Raw genomic sequence first — 18,871 nt, 5'->3', positions numbered from 1 at the left:
CTGTTCAGTGTTGCTATCTTGCTCCTTTTTTGTTTTCCTCCTATGTCCTTGGCATAGGAACAGACATTTCAGTATTCACATCAGCACTTGTTATTCAAACAGCAACACTCCTCTCCCAAAAATGCATTCAACAACTGATGGGCAGCGTAACCTTCTGCACCTGATCTGACTGATCTCACCGGATTGCTCTTGACATTGAATTTCAAGTCAAGGTGATGATATATTTGGAATACATTGATGGCAAACCCTTCCCTGTATTACCTAATGCTCACCTCAATACGCTACTGGCACTCTCCTCGTACCTTCTGATGTGTGCCCAGTGGACAATGTTGGCAAAGTCAAATGATCTGACTTCCAATGACTTTTGTGGGCTTCTTACAGACCACCATGAGATTGTTACTAACTTGTTTCACCATTACCGCCATTGCTGCTGTAAATACCTGGTAAATATTGCCAAAATTGTGTTCAAAGACCAAGGCCTTCCTCATGACATGTCTGTATATGGAACTTTCTGCAAAATTCAACCATATATTCCTCTGTCAGTGCCAAAAACTGCTGGCATTTTGGACACCTTGCTAGACATTGCAGATTTACCACACACTGCCGTCTTTGAGCTACACCAAGGCATGATGGTTCTGCCTGCCCTTCAGAAAAATCTGTTTGTGCAAATTGCAGTGGAGTACTCAGTGATTTCACCTGAGGCTCTCCTACCTACCAGAAGTATTACAAGAAACTCTTGTTCAAGGTCTGGTATGTTAAGACAGGCATACCTGACTGAGAGGATGCAGTGTTGAATGTTAGGAGGAAGGAAAAGAACCAAGATGAATGCTGTGCTGCCGTGTGACGTGTGAAGTGCTGCTGTGAAGTGGTGGCTCACTTCACTGACCTCTTCTTTTAGTGTCCTAGTGCTGCCTTGTTTTTACTCAGCTCGGCATCATGTGGGAAATAGGATCAAGGTCAGTAGATACAGTAGAATGTAAGGTAAAATTTGGTGTGTCTCATAAGCTGTGCAGTGTCCAAGTACTCAGGTCTGTCTCTTACAGTTTTGAGCTTATAAACATCCTCATTCCTAGGACGAAGAGTGACAGGAATAAGAGAAATGGATGATATATTTTAAGTTTTATTGAAAATAGGTAAATTAAATTTTTGCAACAAAATGTATTGCAAAGTCTGCTTTCACCTATGAGTAATAATATATACAATGGTATATAAATAGTTTGTACCTTTTCATTATATGGTAAACATTAAGCACCATCAAGTGAATACTTAATATTTGTGATAGATTCTAATTTTATATTTATATATATTGTATTAGTTATTAGTAAAAACAAGGCTACTATAAAGTAATAAAATTCATAAAACTTCAACGTCAGCATACACAGTAAAACAACCTGAATGACCTGACTGGAGCGGATGACACCCTTTGCTTGCACAAACGTCACCCTGGCTGGGTGTGTCAAAAGGACAACCCTCAGCCCAACATCTTAGCAATAATAATACATGTTGGAGGTCAGCAGTTGATTTATACTCCAAGATGTAATTTTTTTAAAAATAAGAATTTGGTAAAAGTGCAAGTTTCAAACTAGCATTATTGCCAAGTTCATGAAGTGGACTACATAATTATGAGGCAACATTGTTCATTCATGAGTAGTATGTATATTTCAAATATTTACCCTTTGGGTCTGCAATATACTAATATAATACATGCTTAATGCATAATTGAGAACAACATGCATATACAAAATGTAACAGGTGTGAATACATACTGCATATTAAATATTACAATTTTATATACTGAATAAGTAACATACTGGGTACTAGAGTTTGGGTTCTCCATTACAAGATGAGAAGTTATCACTGCCTGTTTTATTTTTTTCACTTTCATTGTCTGTCTTAGACTTGTGACTGATACTATACACTGTTATGTTTCTCTGTAAGAACGGATGAAACTCAGATGAAGCTTCAAGCTGCACATCATTTTTGCGAGACTCGATGAATCGCTGCGCAAAGAATTTGTTCATGTCATTCACCCACGGATGACTGAGGTACTCTTCAAGCTGAGAAATGGGGTAGAATGTTAGTGCATTTCTTGGTATTGTTATGTGATGAGTGTGATGAAACAAAAAAATCATAATTATCATGAACTTACTCCCTTTTGATAAGCAAGGTTTGTGAATGATGAGATCTTTAAAATTAAATTTCAAATCCATGAGAACTAAAATGGTTGATCCTACACTGAAGTTTATCATCCAACCTTCATCCACTGGCATGCCACCAGCTCCTTCTTGCACATCACTATTTGGCTGGTGGTGGGGCGCAGGTGCACGATGAAGTACATGTCTGAACAGTCAAAGGTGGCGCCGTGGACGTGACGGAAGGCAACGAGGGACACGAACTCTGCCTCCACTCCCGTCTCCTCCTTCACTTCTCGGATGGCTGCCGTGCCCAGGTCCTCTTCTGATGAGTAGGGAACAGACTGGTATTAGCAAAGATGTATGATATAATTTATTTGTCATTCCTGTAAAAGTATATCGGCACTATAAGACCCTTGAGGATATTTCACTTTCAGTGTCCATGAGGGAACTGATGTTGATGTGATGTCTCTACTTTCATGAGCTTTCATAAATATGAAACATAACTATAATCTAAATTTGGGTTTCTTTGGCACGTATTTTGTCAGATGCTACTTAGCATACACATATACTCTTAATCCCTTCTCAGGAATACTTATTTTCTAAGAATAACTACAAGTGCTATACTTGTCACAATGAAACCATCAGTATTCAAAGCATCAAATGTTTTATGGTCAGTTATATTACTTACTGAGTTCCACGTAGCCTCCAGGGAGCTTCCAGTGAGGTCTAGTATAAAATCTTTCCCTCACCACCAGTAGTTCATCCTCATCATTCACTACAAAGGCGCCGACTCCTACCACGTTGTGGGCATACCTGAGGGTGAGTAGCCTCTGGTCAGTCAATGGTTGGTCAACAATGATATAATGTTATCCTCCAGAGCAGTGATTCCCAATGTTCCTGCACTTTTTCCCAAAATCTTGAAACCAAAGCAACCCCATGATATAAGCAGTTTGTTTTACGCATTTTTTATTACACTACTTTTGACCCATGCCTGGCTCCTAAAGATACCCTACTATTCCCTCTCAACACTCACCAGCAGAATAAAAACATGGAAAATAATCTCAAAATGCTAAGCTATAAAAATCATTCTCCCAAGGGGTTGCGACCCACCTGTTGGAACCCCTGCTTTACAGCTTGTATCAAAACAAATGAATATTTTGCCATATCATTTCATTTTTGTTAGCAAAAGAAGCTGCACAGTATGTATATCTGTGAAGTAATCTATACATTGTTTTTTTACCTGGGAATATTATTTGGCTCATTCACAGCCAGCCATCTCACCATCATCACAAACTCTGGCTTGGCGTGGTGATAAGTAAATCCATGCTGCAAGGCAAAACAACATAACAATATTTCTTGTATGAACCCAACTGTTTAATGACAGCCACCTGTGTCTTGAATATAAATGGTGAACAAGTTTGCATTAAAGTTCATAGTTATATACCAAACCAATCTAACCTTTGCCAGAACAGGAACCCACTCAGCATGCTGAATGTCCACTTTGAACCACACTCCTCGGATCTTTTCCTCCATCCAGTGACTAAGAGAGACTAGAAAGAAAAAAAAAGGTAGATGGCATTCCATATAAATAGACCCATCAAACACTTTGGTAAATATTTGGTGGTTAAACCTATAGATAAAATGGGTCCTAAATCAAGGTTTTATGATTTACTATACATGTACTACTAGACTATTTCTGAGTTGAGAAATAATAAGGCCGAATTAAAATTTAATGCCACGCACAAGGCCATAAGGGAGTCGCGTGTGTGCATGTTGCTTCTTGCCACATTCTTTCACTGTTTACCTCTGTGGCTATGTTGAAAGGATGCTGAACATGAGGAGTGGAGGCAAGCATAGTCATTTCCATTCTTATCCAGTATTTATCAGATTTTACTAGTGATGTAGGTTAAAGTGTCTTCTGCCATGTTCAAAAGTTAATTATGAATACTTTTAAAAATCCGAGAGGTAATGAAGTGCATAGCAATTTTGTAACTTCACCAAAACATTTTGTCTCTGACCCACAAAAGGTATTATCTGCAATTTTAGCTTTTCTCACACTTAGGGGGAACATGACCCTTACAAATGCCAAGGCCTCATTCTAAATTCAATCAAATTTGATGGAATATATGGTTGTGTCTTGTTTTTAATAACTTTATGCATAATGGTAGAGTGGAGGCATCTCAATTCTGTTGTAATTGATAAAAAAAGGGAATCAAGTTAAAGTTTCTCAGCGTGGCCAAGGACCTATAGGAAGATTTGTTAACATGTCACATCATTCCATTTTTGGCGAGAATATTTCAGTGGTAAATTTGGATCATGATGAGGATGTGGATCACTTGTGAAGATGAACGATGCTTAACATGCATGATTACAAAACAACAAGAAGGCAGTGACACAAAAGCCAGCGAAACCTATTGACGTGTGCGTCTGTACCTTGCAGCATCTCCTCAAAGTCCTGTGAGCTGACTGATTCCTCATCTGAAGAAACTGTGATTCCTGAGTACCGGTCTTGGACTCCCTGGAAAGGATCAGGAACAGGTGAGGAGGAAGTACTCTGAATATTGTTAATGTTTAAAATTTCCTTTAGTTGCTTACTTGGAACCATTGATGGTCATATGCATATAAGTTAATATTTATTAAAGAAACTATCATGCAATGAGGAATCATTTTATTAGATTATATTGATTAAAAGTGTTGTCATGAATTTGTATATATAGGTATGTGGTATGGATAACTAACTATTGGGTAGCGTTCTTTTTTGACATTTAAATTAATGGTATATTTAGATCCTTTGCCTGCCATGACTTGCTCTATACAGGTAAAAATGTTGAAGTCAAGATGGCAGGAACAGGTGAGCATGATGTGGGTAACTGAGTATTGGGCTGTGTATTTTTGGGACATCTAAATTAGTGGTGTAGTCAGATCCATTGCCCTCCATGACTTGCTCTATACAGGTTAAAAAGTTGAAGATGGTGGTAATAGAACATGATTTGGGTAGTTGAGTATTGGGTAGTGTATTTATTTTTTAGTTAATGGTGTAGTTAGATCCATTGTCTTTTATGGAAATTCTCTATGGAGGTTAAAGTTATGATGGTAGGTGTAAGTGTGCACTGTGAAATAAGTAACTATGTGTTGTGAAGTATAGAAGTGTTGAGAAGGAGGACCTAAGAAGTGATACAAAGTGGAACAGGTCAAAAAAAGAAGAAAAAGAAGAAGGTAACAGGTGATCACTAGGCACAAAGCAACAAATATATCTTTCTTGACACTAAAATCAATGGTGTAGTAAGGTCCATTGCCCTCCATGACTTGCTATATGGAGGTTGAAGTTAATTAAGATGATAGCACTATATGATCATTAGGCACACAGCAACAAATTTATCTTTCTAGACACTAAAATCAATGGTGTAGAAGGTCCATTCTCCTCCATGACTTGCTCTATGGAGGTTGAACTTAGTTAAGATGAAAGCACTATAATAAAAGAGACTATATGATCACTAGGCACTAAAATCAATGGTGTAGAAGGTCCATTCCCCTCCATGACTTGCTCTATGGAGGTTGAAGTTAAATAAGATGATAGCACTATAATAAAAGTGACTATATGATCACTAGGCACTAAAATCAATGGTGTAGAAGGTCCATTCCCCCCCATGACTTGCTCTATGGAGGTTGAAGTTAAATAAGATGATAACACTATAATAAAAGTGACTATATGATCACTAGGCACTAAAATCAATGGTGTAGTAGGCTCCATTCCCCTCCATGACTTGCTCTATGGAGGTTGAAGTTAATTAAGATGATAACACTATAGTAAAAGTGACTATATGATCACTAAAGGTTGAAGTTAAATAAGATGATAACACTATAGTAAAAGTGACTATATGATCACTAGGCACTAAACCAACACCATGGCCTCACACCTTGAAGTGGGGTGCATCGCTCATGGCGGCGAGGAGGGGCGGCCGCTGGTGGAGGTGGCTGAGCAGGGGACTGGAGGTCAAGGCAGCGTGCTTCAGCCTGGGGGAGAGCGAGGAAATTTAACACCTCATCACGCCTCCATATGCACAGCGAGCCTAGGGGAACACACTCTACAGGAGATAACAAGGGGATATGTCAGGTGTTATCAATGGACCCCTCAGTAACTTATCAATGAGGTCACAGCATCACTGGCACACCCTCATTATCACCCCTAAAGCTTTGGGAGTGTCGTAATGATAGGAGCAATGGCCGGGTTGGTGTGCATGAGTACGTACCCAGCATAACGGGGCACTATGGACGGCCTTGGGGGGGGACCTTAATTATGGAGCATCCTGTGTGTGGTGAGGGGCACCCAGCCACCATGTTCCTTATAGTCACGTCTTATATAACCCTTTTCCTTCTCTTCAGCACTATAGAATTCCTTTGGCTTTTTTTTATGGTGTCATAGATTTGGTATTCATGCACGTTACACTTCCTCCATGCTGCTTCCTCCTCCTCCTCCTCCTCCTCAGACACAAGTGGCAGTAACACCTACAGACGAGCGAGGCACCGTGGCACCTGCATGAGGCTCCCCGTCTCCCTCACCTGAAGGAGGGTCAGTGCCAACCAAAGCCAGGGCCAGCCAGCAGCAGGTGCCTCCTCCCCTCCCTCCCTCCTCCTGGTCTCATATGCTCCTCCCTCTCTCTCATCTTGGCTCCTCCCCTTTCTTTTCTCTTCCTTTACTGTCATCTTTGCTCCTCTTTCTTTTCCCTTCCTCGATCTCATCATTCTCTTCCCTTCGCTTCCCTTCCCTTCCATCTTTGCATCTTTCTTTTCTCTTCCCTTCCTTTCCTTCCTCGATCTCATCTTTCTCCTCCCCGTTCCTTTCCTTTCTGTCATTTTTCCTCTTCTTTCTTTTCTCTTCCCTTCCTTTCCTCCCTCTCATCTTTCTCTTCCCCCTTCCTTTCCTCCCTGTTATCTTTTTTCTCTTCCCCCTTCCTTTCCTCCCTGTTATCTTTTTTCTCTTCCCCCTTCCTTCGACCTTCCTTTCCTCCCTGTTATATTTTTCTCTCCCCTTCCCTTCCCTACCTCCCTCTCATCTCTGCTCCTCTCCCTTCCTTCCCTTCCTCTCATCTTCACTCCTCGATCTCCCTTGCTGTACGTCATTCTTGCTCCTCCCCTTAATTTCCTCTCCCTCCCTTCCCTTCCTCTCATCTTTACTCATTTCCCTTGCTGGTTATCATCTTACTCCTCCCCTTTCCTTCCTGTCATCTCTGTCCCTCCCCCTCCCTTCCCTTCTTTTCCTTCCTGTCACCTTTGCTGCTTCCCTTTAATTCTGATCGCTCTTTATAGGTACGTGATTAAACAGCACTTGTTCACTATGATTTATTAATATTATTTAGCTATTATATGTTTTCATGGTTCTTTTCCTTGTTATTGTTTTTGGTTAGGGGAATTGATACGCCTTTTCCTCCTCCTATTCTGCTTTTTTCTTCTCCTTTTCCTCTGCTTTTTCCTCCTCGAATCCTCCTCCTCCTTTTTCTTCTTCATCTTGTTTTTTTCCTTTTTCTTGTTCTTGTTTTTGTTCTTCTTACTCTTGTTCATCATCATCACCATCATCATCATCTTTAACATCATCATCTCGTATCATTATTATTGTGTATTATGGAATTTGAAGAGCGCGAGGACAAAACTGTTTTCCTAGGACATATTAATTAGACAGACAGACATAAAAAGACAAGGACATGGGTGATAGAAGAAGATAAGTGTTATGTAATGTTTTTTTATTGAATCGACGGTACAAATAAAAAACTGATGGGTCAAAGTCTCAAGCAGGGATGTTAGGGTTAATAACGAATTACTCCTTTAAAAAATAGTAGAAAAAGCGTAAGAATTATCATCGAAGAATCATAAAAAGCCTACTAAAGGGCTCAAAAATGGACATAGTGTAATAGTGGAAATTAGGAAAAAGGTTAAAGTATATACATTCAAAAGAAATTTATTAAAGACAAGAGGAAGGAATTAAGGAAAGCAAGTCAATGAAAGCAAAGTGAACAGAAAAAACAGCTCAGTGCAGGGTGTAGTGTGTCTGTGCACGGTGCAGTATAACTAAGTGTGCGTAGTGGAGACCTAAGAAGTGATACAAAGCGGAATGCTCAAAAGAAGGGGAGTGAGTCCAACGTTGCCAGATTGTCGTACTCTGCCTTCTATGTTTGCCGATTTCCAACCCCAAAACTGCTTTCATCACCCAAATTACTGCCTTCATATATGATTATCGTTTAAATGCTTAATTATTGGTGCTTCTTGGCTACAGATATGGGCCAGAAACTGGTAAATACGCGGCTATGAGTGCGATAATCTGACAAAGGGAGGATGGGATCAACTGTGCCAGATTGTCGAACTCAGAACATAGTATTTTTCGGTTCCTGACACATAAATATTGCCAAGAAACTCTGATAACTAACCATTTCAACGATAATTATAAATGAAGCCAGTTATTGGGCTGGAGGAGACAGTTTTTGGGTCGGAAATAGGCAAGCACGACAATCTGGCAACGTTGGAAAGGACACTTCTGCCAGATTATCGTACTCAGAGGATCTTATTTTCTGGTTTCTGACTCATAATCATAGCCAAGAAACACCAATAATTATCCATTTTAACGATACCTATATATGAAGGCAGTTATTGGGGTGGTGGAGATAGTTTTTGGACCGGAAATAGGCAAAAATAGAGGCTCAGCACGACAATCTGGCAACTTTGGAAGGGACGCGGCCGCCATCTTTGTTGTTGTTGTGCCGCCATGGCGATCAACCCGCGCAAGGACGGCGGCCCAAACGTCAAGTATTACGAGTCCGCGGAGACCGTCTCGCAGTTCGAAAACGTCCGGACATGGCTCACGAAGAACGCCAAGAAGGTAAAGGACGCTGGGTGGCCGTAAAGACGATAAAATGGCGGGTTAAGTGATGGCGGATCTCCTCGCCGGCCGCCGCGTCCCCTGCCTTGCGGAGTTCAAACTATTTTTTTGGTGTTTTTCTCCTTTTATTTACTGTTCCGTGGTTCTTGTGGTAAGGGCTTTGTGGGGGCTTGTTTGTGTGGGTCTCCGGGGCGTTAAATATGGGAACCAGAGAAATTACATGTTATGGAAAAAACTCTAGAATGACACCCGACTCTCAAGTTTATTCGTCTTTATTTGCTCTGCCGTGGTTCTCGAGGCGCTGTGCTGTGAGGGCTTGGTGGGGCCGTGTTTGTGTAGGTCTCCCGGGCGTTAAATATTGGAACCTCAAGTTTATTCGTCTTTATTTGCTCTGCTGTGGTTCTCGAGCGCTGTGTGTGGAGGAGGGCTTGGGCCCTGCAGGTCTCCCGGGCGTTAAATATTGGAACTAGAAAAATTACTATGTTATGGCAAAACTCTAGAATGACACCCAACTCACTCAAGGGTAGGGGTTTGTTTGTCTTTATTCGCTGTGCTGTGAGGGCTTGGCGGGGGCGTGATTGTGTGGGTCTCCAGGGCGTGAAATATATGAACTAGAGAAACTACTTTGTCATGGCAAAACTCTAGAATGACACCCAACTCACTCAAGGGTTGGGGTTTGTTTGTCTTTATTCGCTGTGCTGTGAGGGCTTGGCGGGGGCATGTTTGTGTGGGTCTCTAGGGCGTGGAATATATATATGAACTAGAGAAATTACTTTGTCATGGCAAAACTCTAGAATGACACCCAACTCACTCAAGGGTAGGGGTTTGTTTGTCTATATTCGCTGTGCTGTGAGGGTTTGGCGGGGGCATGTTTGTGTGGGTCTCCAGGGCGTGGAATATATATATGAACTAGAGAAATTACTGTCATGGCAAAACTCTAGAATGACACCCAACTCACTCAAGGGTAGGAGTTTGTTTGTCTTTATTAGCTGTGCTGTGAGGGCTTGGCGGGGGCGTGATTGTGTGGGTCTCCAGGGCGTGGAATATATATATGAACTAGAGAAATTACTGTCATGGCAAAACTCTAGAATGACACCCAGCTCACTCAAGGGTAGGAGTTTGTTTGTCTTTATTCACTGTGCTGTGAGGGCTTGGCGGGGGTGTGATTGTGTGGGTCTCCAGGGCGTGGAATATATATATGAACTAGAGAAATTACTATGTCATGGCAAAACTCTAGAATGACACCCAACTCACTCAAGGGTAGGAGTTTGTTTGTCTTTATTAGCTGTGCTGTGAGGACTTGGCGGGGGCGTGTTTGTGTGGGTCTCCAGGGCGTGAAATATATGAACTAGAGAAATTACTATGTCATGGCAAAACTCTAGAATGACACCCAACTCACTCAAGGGTAGGAGTTTGTTTGTCTTTATTCGCTGTGCTGTGAGGACTTGGCGGGGGCGTGATTGTGTGGGTCTCCAGGGCGTGAAATATATGAACTAGAGAAATTACTATGTCATGGCAAAACTCTTGAATGACACCCATCTCACTCAAGGGTAGGGGTTTGTTTGTCTTTATTGGCTGTGCTGTGAGGACTTGGCGGGGGCGTGTTTGTGTGGGTCTCCAGGGCGTGAAATATATGAACTAGAGAAATTACTTTGTTATGGCAAAACTCTAGAATGACACCCAACTCACTCAAGGGTAGGAGTTTATTCATCTTTATTTGATGCGTCTTGGGTTGTGTGGCAGTGTTGTAAGGGCTGGGATATTTTATAGCATCCTCACCCTACCAAATGATGAGAGGTTGTAATTTTTATTCTTGAATTTGGAAGCTGAACTAATAGTTGTAGTTTCGAGTTTTGGGTTTACTTCAAAGCATCTTATTCTTTGCAGCATGTCCAGGCCGACCCACCCACCAACAAGAACCTGGCACAGCTGGTGGTCATGCTGCTGCAGTTTATGGAGGACAACTTTGGACCCAAGGCTCCTAGACCACCTATGACCAAGCTGCCTGTGAGTAGTGGCTTATGATAAACAGTAATGCCGTTGATATTGCTCAAGGGATTTTGTTTGCATTAGATTACTTTTTTTTTTGTATTTTAACCCTTTTATGTGGAATTAGTGCTATTCTTCTGATACAGTAATAAGATTAAACAATAGTTGCTAGAAATCTGAAAGCATTTGATTGTTTTTTTGCAGATAGATTCATTAACTTTTTGACATCTAATAATAATGTGTTTGAATATCTATTTTGTTACAGATGAAATGTTTCTTAGACTTCAAGCCTGGAGGGGGTCTGTGTCATATCCTGAGCACTGTGTACAAATTCAAGAGTGATCAGGGATGGCGCAGGTTTGATTTTCAGGTAAGTTCAAAGTTGGAATTTGATTATATTTATGTGACTAGTGTTAGGGAGTATAACTGATTCAATAAGAACATTGATAGTATAAAAGTTGAAAAAGTTGTAGTTTGGCTCTATTTTTGGGATGTTTCCACTCACCTTCCATGCTTTCAAACTTTTCCATTAAGCAGTTTTGAGAGTTCTAGTCATACTTTTCTTAATACATCAACTGCCTCAAGTCTGGTGGCATCTTTCTGCTGCCTAATCTTAATTTTTCTTACAGCAAATGTCTGTATTTCTTCAGATTAGGTGACCATACTACTGTTATATGCCAGTCTTATATGAATCACTTGAAATATTGTTTCCTATTATCTTGATCTTCCTCTCTAGTGATAAATTACCTTCAAAACTCATTCTTGCTCTTTGCCATACTCAGGTTTTCATGCTTCATATTATGGTTTCACTTTCGTCTGTTGTAATTTGTTGAAGTTTTTTACCTTTATATTATTTACACCCATCATTTCTCTCTTATTTTAGTCTCCTTCACGCAAGGATGCCAACATTGAACTGTTTCGTGAGATAGAGAAAAGTCTGTTATCCAGCAAGTGTTGGACCAAGCCATCAGTTTACATCCAGAATGAGGTGGACAAGGAGCTGAGAAATGAGCTCAAGGACATAGTCAAACGGCATGATGGAAAGATTGTGGGTAGGTGGCCATATACATTTGTTTAGAACTTGACAGGATTTTTTGTGTACATTAGTAATTCTTCTTTGCTGTTTGAATTATACAACTTAATTTTTCTCAATTGATGTTCTGCTGAAATAATACTGATGTAAAGATTATGACAATTTTCCCACCTATAAATCAGTTATGATACAAATGTTATCTAAATCATTGCAGATGAGGAGGAGGAAGCAACACACATTGTATATGACGAACAGGATCCCCTGGATGATGAGTTTGCACGCGCCGCGATGCGTCGTGACCGCCAGACTCTGTTTCACTTTTATTACATGCCAGACTCTTATGACTCCTGGGCTGCAGGGGTGGAACTGGACTATGACCCTCCAGAGTCTCCCTTCTTTTTCGATGGCCAGTGGAAGGTTAGTGTACAGTAAGGAGAAGAGAAGGAGAGGGAGAAAGAATATATCTGATAGAACAGGACTAAAGAGAGAATTTGTCTTCTGAAACATATCTCTATAGAATCTATTGGGGTCCGATTTATGTAGGTAGTTAGCATTGACTCAGCAGCTTGAAACACCCAACTTTTGTTTTAGGTATGTGCAAACTGGCTGCAAGACCTTGAATCTTACAATGAGTGGATGAATGAGGAGGACTATGAGGTGGATGACTCTGGCACCAAGAAGAAGCATCGTGGCTGCCTCAGCGTGGATGACACCATGGGCCTCAGCGATCCTGACAAGAAAAAGAAAGCCAAAAAGAGGCCGCGGTCACCCCCCTCGCCACGCACCAAGAGAAAAGGGTGAGTGGTTATTGCTATGTTGGAGTCTGTTTATACAGAGTGGGATCACTATTTCATATCTGAGACCTGGGAATTTTAGATCACCATGTTTCATTATTTATGCATGTTTACATTGACTGATTAGTAGAGTTGTATTGGTTGTAGGAAATTGTAGGGTTATGAAAAAAAAAAAGCTTTTTTAGTTAAAACCAAGAGCAGGGTGTGGGACAACAGGATTTGAGTGTTGTGTAATGAGAAGTGTATATTCAATTCATCAGTTAATATTTCCTTTCTTGACTCTTAGTGTTGTATACTCCTCTCTACTTAGGTAAGTGGAGAAGTGTTGATGGTTGTAGTTAACCTTGTACAAGGCTGTATATGTATGAATTCCTCCCTGAAGTAGTACTTGGTCTAAGATGAATTATGATAAAAAATTTAATTGATCCTTAATTGTATAGCATTGTCCAAAGTACACTGAATAACAGCTGTTGACCCCCTTAAATCAATTTCTAGATACCGCACTGACCCTGTAGTGAAATATTTTTCTTTTTATTTATTATTACTTTCTCTTAGAGGCACTCATATCACAAATAGACACCTTGAATAGAGAAAATTCATTCTCCTATGAATCAACACGTACATTTCTCTGGATGTTGCAGTTCCCGCAACACCACTAATCCTGGGAAGCCTGTGAAGAAAATAAAGGTCGAGGAAGAGGAAGAAGATCTCACCCGGGACATGGAAGACCCTGCCCCTGAGCCTGCCGTCACGGAGGTCACCACAGGCTCCAAAATCCAGCCAAGCAAAGGTGGCAACTACATGGACCTTGATGAAGAGACCACAGAGAAGACAGAGAAGACAGAAGGCCCAGTAAGTGTAGTGATCTGACTTTACTGTGAAGGGTCAACTTTTCTTATAAAGTGTGTTGGGTGGAGACATTTAGACATTCCATCAGTCATCATTTTATCATCTTGTATTGGTGCATTGCTTTTGTGTGTTCTTTGTTAATCTCCCTAGTCAAGGACAGCAAGTTGGTCATTACAGATAGTTTTGGAAAAATCTTTACTGGTGTTTTGACATTATCATTGTCAGCCACCATTATTTCCCAGACCTAATACTTGTGCAGTCCTGATTTGATACATGGTTACTGATACAGTTTAGACAAGGAGTGAAAACTCATATCTGTGTACCTACAATGTATCCCATAACACCACTCACATAAACTTTTTATATCCAGATCCTTGAAAACAGTGTAGTCCTTCCATTTCCCAGCATTTTTATTTTTTTTGCCATTATTCTGTCACAAAATTTTAACATTCCATCTCATTTTCTCAGTTTCACCCTTGTAACATGCACCAAGAGATTATAAACTTATTTCCTCTCAGGTACACCCATTCATTCTCTTGTTCATATTTGTAATTGTAGATTTTGTTGTGTCTAGAATACACCCAGAGAAGCTGTAAATGGGGAAATACTACCACATAACCTAATATAGTTTCCTCTCCTTAACCTTTGATTGTGTTCCAGCCGGTGCCCGAGAGTGAGGACACAGCCACCGACCAGACACATCACATCATTGTGCCGAGCTATGCTGCTTGGTTTGACTACAATGCGATCCATGCCATTGAGAAGAGAGGTCTGCCAGAATTTTTCAATGGCAAGAACAAATCTAAAACTCCTGAAATATATCTTGCATACAGAAACTTCATGATTGACACCTACAGGTTAGTTGACTTTTTCAGGTCTCCCTACTTGTTAGAGAGACTCCATACTTGCTTTCATGCTCTGGCCTTCTTGTTGGAAAGGCAGCTTATGCTTATTGTCATGGATAGAGTTCTACACAAATGTTAATTTTTAATTTCATAATGATAGTTTCATACTTAGAATAGGCGAGTAGAAACAATCCAAATTTCTGCATCGGAGGGTTAAAAAAAGGAACCCATAAATTGTAAGTATTATTTATTGTTAATGTATAACAATTTCTGTCTCCGTCAGATTAAATCCCACGGAATACCTGACCTCCACTGCTTGCCGCCGCAACCTTGCTGGTGACGTGTGTGCCGTGATGCGGGTGCACGCCTTCCTGGAGCAGTGGGGGCTGATCAATTATCAGGTGAGTTTTAGCTGTAAGAAAGACATAAGGAACAAATGTCTGGAGTAATATTGTTCATCCTCCTGCTTGTTATTACAACTTAGGTGGTGTCAAACATTACATCATTAATAATCATGTGTTGCAGCTTACAAATTTTATTTAATGTTATCTACCTTGTGTGACAGGTTGATGCAGATGCCAGACCAACCCCAATGGGCCCACCACCTACCTCTCACTTCCACGTCTTGGCTGACACGCCTGCTGGTCTTCAGTCCATTAATCCCCCCAAGGTTTGTATTGAAAGATTAATGCCATATTTGCAGCCAGCCACCTGCAGCTATATTAACTCACCTCTTTGTAAGAATGTAGGCTGAAGATTTTTGTCACGATTCCATTTCTTAAGCATCAAATTGCCTGAGTTTTAGGAACACTGGGCGACCCGTGGTGCTGCTTATCTGTAGCTGTAGCATCTTGGTGATGTCCACCATTACATTGATGACAGTTGACTACAATTAACTGTCACAGGATTTGGATGCAGGACCCCTTGAGGACCACATTAGTATTTAACTCAAAATCACCATCTTCCATTTGCCCAATGTCTTTAGATTGTTTAATGAATAGTGTTGATTTAGTTATATTTTCTCCACAGGTCAATCAACCTTCTGCCGCCAAACACATAATGGATTTCGACAAGAAACCAACAGATAAAAAGCCAGAGTTCAGCATTGGAACAGATTTTGGACTGAAGCTTGATCAGTATTCCAAAAAGACAGGAGCCCTCAAGAACAAGTCTGCTGCGAGCCAAGCAAGGGAATGGACGGAGCAGGAGACATTGCTGTTGCTGGAAGCGCTAGAGGTAAGGATTTCTATCACTTCTCAGGGAAAGGCATTTCATTGGCAGCAGGGTTGGTGATTTTTTTGAATTTTTTTTTACATTATATATATATATATATATATATATAGAGAGAGAGAGAGAGAGAGAGAGAGAGAGAGAGAGAGAGAGAGAAGAGAAGAGAAGAGAAGAGAAGAGAAGAGAAGAGAAGAGAAGAGAGAGAACGCTACCCTCAGTGTATGCCCCCATTGATTGTCTCTCTTTTGATTTCTAAATGGTAGGGTTGTCCATTTTACTGAGTGCAGAGTCCCTCAATCCTGTTAGGTATGGGAAGTGAAATGGGTAGTTAATAGTTGTTAAGATAATAATGATGCCTCTGCTTTCAGATGTACAAAGATGACTGGAATAAGGTGTGTGAGCATGTGGGCACCAGAACACAAGATGAGTGCATCCTTCAGTTCCTCCGCCTCCCCATTGAGGATCCCTACTTAGAAGACTCCGAGGTAGGTTCCGGGGCCTCTGGAGCAGCTCTTGGACCACTGGCGTACCAACCTATTCCGTTCAGCAAGTCTGGCAATCCAATTATGTCCACCGTAGCATTCCTGGCATCTGTGGTTGATCCTCGCATAGCTGCCTCTGCTGCAAAGGCTGCTATGGACGAATTTTGCCGCATCAAGGATGAAGTTCCATCTGCTCTGCTTGATTCTCACATAAAGAATGTTGCTGACCATGCTGCATCAAATGAAGGGAAAGTGGATCCAACTGCTGGGTTAGGCAAGTCAGGTATTGCTGGAACAGAACCAGAAGGTGAAGAGAAGAAAGAGGGCGAGACAGAAACTGATAAGGAGAAGAAAGAAGAGGCTGCCAAAAAGGATGGAGAAAAGAAGGAAGAAGAGAAAAAGGAAGGTGAACCTGAGAAAGAAAAGAAAGAGGAAGCCATGGAGGTTGACAAACCTGAAGAAAAGAAAACTACTTCTACAGAAGAAAAGAAAGAGAAAGAGAAGGAGAAGAAGGAAGAGAAAGAGAAAGAAAAAGAGGAGAAGAAGGAGAAGGAGAAAGAGAAAGAGGATGAGGAAGAAGAAAAGAAAGAGGAAAAAGAAGAAACAAAAGAAGAGAAAAAAGAAGAAATCAGTCCAGAAGAGAAAAAGTTGGACGCCGAGCGTGAGAGGCTACGTAAAGATGCATCTGTTCAACAGGCAGCCAGTGCTGCTCTTGGCTCGGCTGCAGTTAAGGCCAAACACCTTGCTGCTGTAGAGGAGAGGAAAATTAAATCTCTTGTAGCACTACTTGTAGAAACTCAAATGAAGAAGCTGGAAATAAAATTGCGACACTTTGAAGAGTTGGAAACCATCATGGATCGGGAAAGAGAAAGTCTTGAGCTGCAGCGCCAGCAGCTGCTGCAGGAGCGCCAGCAGTTCCACTTGGAGCAGCTGAAGGCAGCAGAGATGAGGGCACGCCAACATGCCCTGCATCAGCTAACGCAAGGTGCAAGTCCAGCCCACTCCCCTGCCCCAGCCATGGCCCAGGTTCATCAGTAGCATTCCAGAGGAAGACAAAATAACTCATGAAAACTGACACTGGCAGCTGTTTTGCAGATGCTGGGATTGGAAAGAGATCATCTAGACTAGACTTAAGAATTGGTGTTCGACATTCATTTCCAACATAATTAGTATGTAGAGGTAGTACCATTTTTCTTGGCCAGTTCACTCACAAATCAGTCACATCAGTGTACTCAACTTACTTTAAAAAGCAAGGAGTAACATTCTGTAAGACACAGACAAAATATATACATGACCTGACCAAGGAAGAAAATCATGCCCTTTGGATTTAGTCAAGACATATGATATTTGTACAGTTTTTTTAAATAACCATGAATTCAAACAAAAAGAGATGCTTCAGTTCTTTTATGTCTTGCCCTCCACAGTCAATCTAAACTAATATCAAGACTTATGGCACAATATTCATCCGAATCTATTCATGCCCATCACTATTTGTAGCTTCATGTCCATTTCTGAACATTAAGATTGACCGTGTGAGGGAGGGACCGTGGGAAAGAGGGAGGCAGGCAGGGAAGGGGGTTGTAGACAGAACTGTCTACTGGACGGGAATATGCTGGTTACAAAGTACTGTACCTTTTGAAATATTTCTTAAGGTGATGTTAGTCTTCATAAGATTGTAGAATTTCTGTACACCAGCAGTATAATTTTTCAGTATGATGTTACATAGTAATTTAATAAAAATGATAAAGCGACCATTTGGAGTATTTCATCCCTTTGATAATAATTTATGACAAGATTTCTTTCCATAATTCCTATTTTTTCTTAATATTTGGATGAGAGTTAGTGAGTTGTTCTGTAAAGTTGCCTATCCTTGGTATCTTGTATCAGGCAAACTACTACACACACTAGACTCCATGAAAAGCTAATTATATTTGCTTGTTGGCTCTCAGATTTTTTGATAATAGAGGTAACTACTGCTATATATATGATTGACTAATGAACAATCAATCGCTCATACCATAAATTTTCCCAACCCAAAATCAAAATATGATCCCTTTGGATTGGTTAGTTAAGTCATAAGAATAGTAATTTGACAAAGCATATTTCAGATTTTGCCCTATTTTTGTCACTATGATTTATGAACAAGATGTGGATAATTAAGGCACTTATAAGAAACGTGCAATGATTAAACCTGGCAAATGAAGTGGTTCCTGTTGTGAGGCTAGAAATCCTTGCTGAGAAGGCATTGTGTGCATGCACTGTTGCCCACCATGATATCATTCACTTGTGGCAGCACAAAACCCAGCAGCCTGCCACATCTGTTTAATCTTTTAATTTCATTATTTTCCATTTCCATCACCAGAACAGTTAACCCGGCAGCAGCGGGGATCATGTTTCTTAATGCTCCCCCCAAGCGAGAAAAATGAGAAAAAATCACCCCTCACACAAACCATTTCATAATATATACCCAAGCATTTGTGATCAGATTATGTATCATCTATTTTGGGGGGTTTATATCATGGCACAAATTTGGCCCGTCGCTGCTACATGGTGAAGCCACAAATTTGGCCCGTCGCTGCTACCGAGTTAAGAGAACCTTGATTTAGCTCTCCTGCCAGCCTGCCTGCCTAGAGACCCAACACCTCC

At 40.9% G+C, this 18,871-nt stretch overlaps 2 protein-coding genes across 6 annotated transcripts; one reads left to right on the top strand and one right to left on the bottom strand.

The window, feature by feature from the left end:
• Positions 1-1,107: 1,107 nt before the first annotated feature.
• LOC126984048 (uncharacterized) lies at positions 1,108-6,762 on the bottom strand. Of its 3 annotated transcripts, none has more exons than XM_050837425.1 (8): positions 6,696-6,762; positions 6,053-6,149; positions 4,569-4,653; positions 3,594-3,685; positions 3,376-3,461; positions 2,824-2,948; positions 2,255-2,457; positions 1,108-2,057 (listed from the first exon to the last, which is right to left on the bottom strand). In XM_050837425.1, the coding sequence occupies exons 2-8, from the start codon at positions 6,074-6,076 to the stop codon at positions 1,818-1,820; spliced, it is 855 nt and encodes a 284-aa protein (XP_050693382.1). In that variant the 5' UTR covers positions 6,077-6,149; positions 6,696-6,762; the 3' UTR covers positions 1,108-1,817. The 3 variants fall into 3 exon arrangements, with proteins under 3 accessions (XP_050693382.1, XP_050693380.1, XP_050693381.1); XM_050837423.1 differs by having other exon boundaries at positions 6,646-6,755; XM_050837424.1 differs by lacking the exon at positions 6,696-6,762 and adding an exon at positions 6,386-6,628.
• Positions 6,687-17,977, top strand: LOC126984043 (SWI/SNF complex subunit SMARCC2-like). 3 transcript variants are annotated; one of them, XM_050837407.1, is made up of 13 exons: positions 6,687-6,705; positions 10,891-11,010; positions 11,258-11,362; positions 11,876-12,044; positions 12,240-12,442; positions 12,617-12,822; positions 13,106-13,129; positions 13,461-13,671; positions 14,329-14,525; positions 14,797-14,914; positions 15,079-15,183; positions 15,543-15,749; positions 16,112-17,977. In XM_050837407.1, the coding sequence occupies exons 2-13, from the start codon at positions 10,942-10,944 to the stop codon at positions 17,261-17,263; spliced, it is 2,766 nt and encodes a 921-aa protein (XP_050693364.1). In that variant the 5' UTR covers positions 6,687-6,705; positions 10,891-10,941; the 3' UTR covers positions 17,264-17,977. The 3 variants fall into 3 exon arrangements, with proteins under 3 accessions (XP_050693364.1, XP_050693362.1, XP_050693363.1); XM_050837405.1 differs by lacking the exon at positions 6,687-6,705 and adding an exon at positions 8,836-9,003; XM_050837406.1 differs by lacking the exons at positions 6,687-6,705; positions 13,106-13,129 and adding an exon at positions 8,836-9,003.
• Positions 17,978-18,871: the final 894 nt, after the last annotated feature.

The sequence above is a fragment of the Eriocheir sinensis genome, chromosome 55 (assembly GCF_024679095.1).
Source record: "Eriocheir sinensis breed Jianghai 21 chromosome 55, ASM2467909v1, whole genome shotgun sequence".
Taxonomy (NCBI): domain Eukaryota; kingdom Metazoa; phylum Arthropoda; class Malacostraca; order Decapoda; family Varunidae; genus Eriocheir; species Eriocheir sinensis.
The sequence above is the reverse complement of the archived record's forward strand: the minus strand, read 5'-3'. Positions and strand labels throughout refer to the sequence as shown.